The sequence below is a fragment of the Impatiens glandulifera genome, chromosome 5, assembly GCF_907164915.1.
Source record: "Impatiens glandulifera chromosome 5, dImpGla2.1, whole genome shotgun sequence".
Classification (NCBI taxonomy): domain Eukaryota; kingdom Viridiplantae; phylum Streptophyta; class Magnoliopsida; order Ericales; family Balsaminaceae; genus Impatiens; species Impatiens glandulifera.
The window spans coordinates 36,199,339-36,208,660 of record NC_061866.1 but is presented as its reverse complement, the minus strand read 5'-3'; the positions used below and the strand labels follow the sequence as shown (position 1 = coordinate 36,208,660).

General features: G+C 28.3%; 1 protein-coding gene across 1 annotated transcript; it reads left to right on the top strand.

The window, feature by feature from the left end:
- The first annotated feature begins 6,126 nt into the window (after nt 1-6,126).
- LOC124938585 (8-hydroxygeraniol dehydrogenase-like) lies at nt 6,127-7,805 on the top strand. Its single transcript, XM_047479053.1, has 4 exons — nt 6,127-6,237; nt 6,472-7,099; nt 7,200-7,353; nt 7,435-7,805. The coding sequence occupies exons 1-4, from the start codon at nt 6,140-6,142 to the stop codon at nt 7,635-7,637; spliced, it is 1,083 nt and encodes a 360-aa protein (XP_047335009.1). The 5' UTR covers nt 6,127-6,139; the 3' UTR covers nt 7,638-7,805.
- Nucleotides 7,806-9,322: the final 1,517 nt, after the last annotated feature.

Below are 9,322 nucleotides of genomic sequence, written 5' to 3'. Positions count from 1 at the left end.
ATTTTCTGTTTTTTTTCGTCTTAATAAATTGTTGTGTTCATCGAACAACCACTAAATGCTTGTAGGTTAATTAAATCTACCATTCAAATGGATTCCTTTGTGTTATTTTTTGAGATTCTAATATTAATAGATATTATAATAATTAGTCTAAGTTGTAAACATAAAAAAAAATATAAGATGAAATAATAAGTGGAATGAATATCAATAGTTGGACAATTATTACTACATTTTTTTAAGGTTTTAAGGATTGTAATTGGACACAACACGAGAAATAAGAAGTTCTAATTTTTCAAAATTTATGACTATAAATATCAATTCAAAGTCCTACCAATTTGAGACTATAAATATCAAACAAAACCCTTATTCACAGTGTCAATTCAATCAAAACTTATCCAAATTAAATTACATAGATCAATAAATACGATTGAAATCATCATTTGATAAGGATTTAGTGGTTTTACACATTCAAGAAATAAAATTGATGTTCGAAATTTCTCTTTTTATGTTCTTGTAGATAATTTCATTTTAAATGAAATAGATGAAAAAATAGTAGAGAATGAAAATTATAATATCAAAAGGCTAAGAGTTTGGTAACCTTCTCAATAAACATTTTATTATTTCAATTTCAAATCACCAAAATATAGAATAGTGACAAGAAAAATAAATAAATTTATTACCAAATGGAAAGACAAAAATACAAATACCAAAATAAAGTAGACATTGAACCACCAGCAATATAATATGAAAGTTAAAATATGACAAAAAATAATATTAATGAAGTTAATAATAATAATAAAAATAAAGTATCCATTGTTTATGAATTTATTTGTACCATCTAAACAATTTGTCTAAAATTTTGTAAAATGAAACTCATTTTTTTTTTTGTTGGTGTTGAATTTATTATAATTTAATTTCCACAATATTTACATTAATTAGATATGAATTATCGCTGAAATAAATTGTTTTGTTTGATGTTAATTATTTGGATAAATTATTAATATATATGAATTGAAGGTTATAATAATATTTATTATCCGTTAATTTTATTTTCATTAATTAGTTATAAATTAGAAAGAAACTTAATAATTTATTTTATGGATGTGAGGTTATAATAATATTTATTATCCCGTTAATGAACATATTCAATACAAGTATATTTTTTTATAATTTAAAATTTTTAAATAATTTTTATAATTAATATTAATATTTAATACAAATCTCAATAATTATAGATGACTTTTTAGATGAGAATGGTTTATTTTAGTTGAATTTATTTATAAATAATTAAATTATTTAGATGAAATATTTAATAAAAAAAATATTATTATATATGGATGGTAGGTTATATTTATTGAGTTTATTTTTACTATATTTTTTCTTTAAAAATAGGAGTATAAAAAATAAAAGTATTACCATAAAAATAGAAGTTACACAATAAAATTAAATTCATAAAACACATTATTATTTCAATAAAAATAGGAGTATTAAACAAAATACTTGATTTCAATTATTCCAAGTTAATGTATACATATGAATATACAAATGTAGAGCTAAACACAATTATCTTAAAATTAAAAAATTTTAAGTGAACAAACATTTAAAAGTACAATAGCTTGCATCCAAAAGTATAATGACCTACAATGGCTGAAAGTACCTGAAACAAACCAAACAAAATTAGAAATTAATGAAATCAAAAAATCAAAAAATCTTTTTATAAACTAATTTTATGATAAAATGATCAAAATTTCACTAACTAATAAAATTAAAAATGTTATCCGTAATTTTTTTCACGGTTTTTTATATTATTACTCGTGCAAATGCACGGGCTAAATGCTAGTTTATATCAAGGGAATATCCTGTTACTCATACTTTTCTTTTTTATCTACGAGTTTATTTTAAAAAAAATCAGATTATATTAATATTTCAAGTAAATATTTTTAAGGGTACGATTTGGATGGTGGGAGTGGGAGTGGGAGTGGGAGTGGGAGTGGGAGTGGAATTGGAACTACAATTCAATCAATATGTTTAGAAAAATTATTGGGATTTTTATTATAAGATTTTATTTTCATTAAAATAATATCGGTTGAATATATTAACTTCTTATATTAAAAAAAATATTAGTTTGACGATTTAACTTTCTAGGTTAATAAACAAAATATGGGTTCAACATGTTAATTTCTTTTATATATGTATATATATTAGTTCGAAAATTTAACTTATTAAATTAAAAAAAAAAAAGACATATTCGATATTTTAACATACTAAATTTAAAAAAAATATTATCAATTAAAAATTTTAATCGTGTTTTAAATGAGAAAATGATAAGTTATTTTATTTAAAAAACATTAAAAAAATGGAATTTAAATTTTGACCTAAAAAGAATGAAATTAAGAATTATAAAATTAGACTAGATTGAATTCCATTAAAATTTTAATTTTAATTTTAATTCCAATTCCAATTCTTAATATTAAGAATTAATTGAAGAGTGAGTGCAGGGGTGGGAATATGGGGTGAAAAAAATACCTCCCTAAATATATATATATCATAATAATAAAAGTTAAGGGGGTGTTTAAGCCCCTTCTTGCACCCTTGGATCCGCCACTGGTCATAAGATGATTGTTAATTGGGTGTTGGGGTTAATGGTTTATTTAACATTTGATAAGAGGTCTGTGATGAATTAGAATTGGTTGTTGATTAATTTGTTAAAGTGAGAGTAAAATAGAGTTCGATTAAGATTGATGAGTGGTTTATCGAGAGATAAAAATGTATATGAAAAAGTGTGAGTCACAATATTATAGTCAGTGGGTGGTTTGTCGAGTGGATAAAGACACGTAAAAGGGGATAAAGATAGGGGTGAGCAAACGGGTAAACCCAACCCGTATTACCCAACCCATATTCAACCCAAATTAAATTTACCCAACCCATAACTCAACCCATATTATTTACTAATATGGGTTGGGTATGGGTTGGGTAACCCAAATTATTATTTTTTTTTATTATTTTCATTTAACATGTATTTGACTCATTTAACACATTTAATCTATTTAACATGTTTTGACATTTTAACATGTTTTCTACATTATCACGTTTTTGGTATGTTTAACACGTTTTGACACGTTTAACACATTTTTTTTATGTTTTTGACACGTTTAATACGTTCTCACACGTTTAACACGTTTTTAACACATTAACATGTTTAACATATTTTTGACACGTTTAACACGTTTTTGGTACGTTTAACACATTTTTGACACGTTTAACACGTTTTTCATATTATTGGTATGTTTAACACGATTAACACGTTTTGACACGTTTTTCAAAATGATGATACATTTAACATATTTGGACATGTTTTTCACGTTTTTAGCACGTTTAACACGTTTTGACATGTTTAACATGTTTTTTACCTTTTTCACATTCTTGACACGTTTAACACGTTTTTAACATTTTTAACACATTTTCACACGTTTTTCACATTTACCCCTTTTTTGGCACGTTTAACACATTTTGATATGTTTTTCACGTTTTTAGCACGTTTAATACGTTTTGACACGTTTAACATGTTTTTCACGTTTTTCACGTTTTTCACATTCTTGACACGGTTAACACGTTTTTAACATTTTTAATACGTTTTTCACGTTTTGACACGTTAACACATTTTCTACGTTTTCGGCATGTTTTGACACGTTTAACACGTTTTTGACATATTTAACATGTTTTTCACATTTTTGACATGATTAATATATTTTTTACACATTTAATGTGCCACACGTGAAAAACGTGCCAAAATCGTGAAAACGTGTTAAATGTGCCAAAAATGTGAAAACGTGTTAAATGTGCCAAAAATATGAAAACGTGTTAAACATGTCAAAAACATGTTAAACGTGCCAAAAACGTGTTAAAACTTGTCAAAACGTGTTAACGTGCAAAAACTATATATGTTAAACATGTCAAAATATGTTTAATCTGCAAAAACGTGTTAAACGTCCCAAAAACGTGAAAACGTGTAAAAACGTGAAAAATGTGTTAAATGTATCAAAACATGTTAAATGTGCTAAAAATTGTTAAATGAGCCAAAAACGTGTTAAACATGTTCAACATGTCAAAAACGTGTTAAACGTGCCAAAAATGGGGAAAACGTGTTAACATGTGAAAAACGTGTCAAATATGTCAAAAACGTGTTAATAATGCTAAAAATGTGAAAACATGTTAAACTTGTGAAAAACGTGTTCAATGTGTGAAAAACATGTTAAACGTGTGAAAAACGTGTTAAACATATCAAAAACGTGTTAAAAATGTTAAAATGTCAAAAACGTGTTAAACGTGCAAAAAATGTGAAAACCGTGTTAGCGTGCCAAAAACGTGAAAACCGTGTTAAACTTATCAAAAAAATGTTAACGTGTTAAATATGTCAAAAACATGTTATATGTATCAAAACGTGAAAAACGTGTTAAACTTGTCAAAAACGTGCTAAACGTATTAAACATGTTAAAACATGTTAAACGTGTTATTATTGTAAAAACGTGTTAAAATGTCAAAAACGTGTTAAACATGTCAAAACGTGCTAAACGTGCCATAAACGTGAAAACGTACCAAAAACGTGAAACGTGTTAAACATGTGAAAACGTGTTATAAGTGTGAAAACGTGTTAAAAATATTAAAAACGTGTGAAAAACGTGTTAAACGTGTGAAAACGTGTTAAACGTGTGAAAAACGTGTTCGACTTAAAGTTGAAAGATGATTAGTTTATATTAGATTAATAATAGAGATTTAAATTAAATTTATATAATTTTGGTAATTTGGGTAAGCCTAACTCAACCCATACTCAACCCAACCCAAATTAACCAACCCGAATTAATATTTTGGGTTTGGGTAAACCCAAATTATGCTCACTCCTAGATAAAAACATATGAAAAAGTGGGACTGACAAGATGAGGGTTAGTTGGGGGTTAGTGGTTGGGTTTTGATGATGGATAAAAGGTGTGTGATCAATTGAGATAGGTTATTAAAATAAGAGTAAAAGAGAAGTCGACTAAGATTTGTGAGTGTTTATCGAGAGATAAAAATGCATATGAAAAAAGTGTGAGTCACAATATTAGGGTCGGTCGACGGTGGTTTGACGGGAGGATAAAAAGGCATATAAAAAGTGTGAGTCACAAGATAAGAGTCAATTGAGGGTTAGTGGTTGCGTTTGACGAGAGATAAAAAAATGTGTCATCATTTGAGATCAACTAAGATTAATGGGTGGTTTGCCAAGGGGATAAAAAAACATATAAAAAAGTGTAAGTCATAACATGATGGTCAATTGAGAGTGGCCAAGAATAAAATATATGTTATCATTAAATTTAGATTAAACTTAATTTTTATAAATTAAAATCAATTTTAAATTAATTAAATTTAAATAATATTAATTTTGTCTAAAATATTTATAGATAAATAATATTTTATATATATTCTTATATGTGCATATGATCGGAATTTATGCTAATAGTTCTTAAAATTACCATTAACAAATATAACCATAAATTAATACAATTAATAATTATCCTATTAACTTTTCAAAAATAAAAGATCAATAAAATAATTTTCCTTTAAAAAATATATTTATCCCATTAAAAATCCTATACAAAAACATATTTAATAATATCATTGGAAATTGAACCATTAAAATGGTTGTTCATACTTCATAGCCTAGTAAATTGTTATCCAATTTGGTCAAAGTTGTAAAAATAATTTATTATAATTTTTCTACCACTTTTATTTGATTCACTTTTTATTTAAATAAATCACATTTATTTTATTAATTAAATATAAAAATTATTTTACTTTTTGTAATATAATATTATAATTAAGATATTCATTAATAAAATAACATTTTCCAACATAAATTCATAACCATATCTACCATACATTGAATGTAAATCAATCCTTTAGTTAATGAGATAGATATTGATTTTCTAAATCTCTGTCGATTAGTAACGTACAGTGTAAAAGTAAATAAATAATAAATCTCAGTCATTAATGACTGTTCAAAAAGCATATTTAGCAGATCATCAATGGACCGACCGATTATAAATATACATACAATCTTCCTATTAATTTGCTTATTCACTATTCAGTCTTATCATATTTTACAGTTATGGCGAAATCACCTGAGGAAGTGCACCCAGTGAAGGCCATTGGATGGGCATCAAGAGATGCATCCGGAGTTCTATCTCCTTTTCAGTTCTCTAGAAGGTATAACTCAATTTGTTGCATTGTTCTAAGTAGGTGGATTCGACTGAGGAGTTAATGGTCTTTCGAGAATCTACTAGTTCGATAATTTATTGGGCAACTTTGTTATTCTATTCTCTTCTTGGTTTGTTTGGTCTGTTCTCATGTCGTTTTGTTTAAATACCATTACAAAAAGGTTACATTGTTGTAAGTTGCATTTCAATGAACAACTTCTTGATGTTTTTAATTTGTTTTCAGAGCAACTGGTGAAAATGATGTTTCTTTCAAGGTTCTGTTTTGTGGGATATGTCATTCAGATCTTCATCAGATGAAGAATGAATGGGGCAATAGCATTTTCCCCATGGTTCCTGGACATGAGATTGTTGGCATTGTGACTGAAATTGGTGAGAAGGTAGAGAAAGTTAAGGTTGGTGATAAGGTTGGTGTGGGATGTATGGTTGGTTCTTGCAATTCTTGCAACAGTTGTTGTCAAGATTTAGAGAACTATTGTCCAAAGACAATTTTCACTTATAACTCAATCGACCAAGATGGGCATCCTACTTATGGGGGATATTCTAACATAATGGTCGCGAAGGAACATTTCATCGTGAAAATACCAGATGGTCTCCCTCTGGAGGCATGTGCTCCACTTCTTTGTGCAGGAATCACAACTTATAGCCCATTGCGGTTCTTCGGGTTGGATAAGCCTGGATTAAATGTGGGTGTTGTCGGTCTTGGTGGGTTAGGCCATTGTGCTGTTAAGTTTGCAAAGGCTCTCGGTGTTCATGTTACTGTTATCAGCACAACTCCTGGCAAGAAGAGTGAGGCGCTTGATCGGCTTGGTGCTCACTCGTTCTTAGTTAGTAGTAACCCTGATGAGATGAAGGTCCATTCTAATGCCCTTTGTTTTAATTATTTCAACCAACTTTATTTTTCTGATATTTTTAAATAGATGATGCATGATGTGATTTCTTTTGTTTGATTAGGCTGCCATTGGTACACTTGATGGAATAATTGATACTGTCTCTGCACCACACGGTCTACATCCTTTGTTATCTCTGTTGAAGTCCCAAGGAAAGCTTGTACTTGTTGGTGCGCCAGAGAAGCCACTTGAATTTCCTGCATTTTCTCTACTAGGGGGTAAGTAAATATGTTATACCCAACTTGAAATAGATATAACTTGTGAAAGATGATTTAATTTTGTAAGAAAAAATGGTGCAGGGAGAAAGGTTATTGCTGGGAGTTGTATCGGGGGCATGAAGGAGACACAAGAAATGATTGATTTTGCTGCAGAACATGGTGTAACAGCGGATGTTGAGATTATTCCGATTGATTATGTGAACACTGCGATGGAACGTCTGGTGAAGGGTGATGTTAGATATCGATTTGTCATTGATATCGGAAACACTCTTAAGTCTGCATAATAATAAATCACCTTGATCACAACAATGGGGTGTTATGTTGGATTTTAATGTTTTTTATGGTGTTTTATGTTTGAATTGCATTTCATTTTCATTTTGAGGTTGGGAACTTTTATCTATTGTTAACATTGCAGTGCTTGAATGGTTTGAATGGTTGTTTTTTGTTTCAAATATTATTCATCTATTGTCTTTATTTATTGTCTTTTATTCATCTATTTCACTATTACAATGGAAGAGAATGGACAACTTCTCAATGTTTGAAGTAATGATCTCTAACTCTGATGAAACACAGATCTAGAAAACTTGCCAAGACCAACTTCAAACCCAAGACGGGCGGGGCGATTACCTAGTCGATGCCCGTTTCGCTTTTCTTTGGGAGTGCGAGGAGACTTGGCACATAACAACAGGAACACAGGTAGCCTAGATAAATTAGAGAAATGTTAATTTTATGTATAAAATTAGATAAATGTGTAAAATTTATTATTCAAGTTATAATATTCTATTTATTATTTATGCATATAAACTTGAAAAATTATGATATTTATTAGTTTAGAAGTAAAAAATCAATAAACATATAATTTGTTGTTAATCTTTAAAAAAAAAATCACATAACCAACTTCAAATTTTGTTAATATAAAATATTATATATAATTAACACCGGTAAAAAAATGACCTTTACTGACAGATATTACCGAGAGTTTTATAAAACTCTCCTAATTGATCCCGAAAGGAACAAATCTTTCGTTATTGAAAATAGATTCCGAGAGGGGTTTAAAACTCTCGGTTTTGATTATAGTACCGAAAGTTATACTAATAACTCTCGGTTTTGACATTCCCAAAAAATTAAAAAAAATTCTAAATGTTGGAGTTGGTTAATTGCGAAGGTTATTACATAAATTTTCGGTTTTACCTTTTCTCAAATGTTTAAATACGAAGGGTTTCCATTAAACCGTCAGAATTGACTCATCCCAAAAAATTGAAAAAATATTCTAAGTTGGAGAATGATTAATTGCGAAGGTTATTTGAAGATCTTTCATTTTTACCTTTTCCTGAAATTGTTAATTGCGAAGGTTTATCCTATAAACCTTCGGTTTATCCTATAATACTTTTAAATTAATTAATTATTTAATTACAAAATAATTTAAAATTCTATTTTTTTTATCAGATTAATAAGTTAAATTAGTATATATATTATTTATAATTGATAAAAAGATTAATTTTAAATAAATAAATAAATTAATATAATTTTATAATTATTTCTCCATTTTAATTATATGCCAACTTGAGACCCGAGACTAGAGGAATGCCTCGTATTCGGCTTCATTGTTGGTGACGGGATATTCGAGTTTTATGGATATTGGGTTATACGACACTTTCGGGTCAACTAACAAAATCCCAATTCCGTAACTTTGTTTTTCAAAAACTCCGTCAAACATCATTTTCCATATGTTTAATGTTATACACATAATTCTCTCGTCGGGGAACTGGAGTTCGTCTTCTAACTCAACAATGATAGGTTCATCAGCAAGAAAGTCCGCAACAACGCCGGCCTACTTTGACAAACTTCTTTATCGTATAGGCTATGTTGTATTCGGATAACATCGTCCATTTTGCTAGACTTGGAGACAGAAGAGTTCTTTGAAATAAATAATTGATCGAGTCTAGTTTTGATAACAACTTTATGAGTG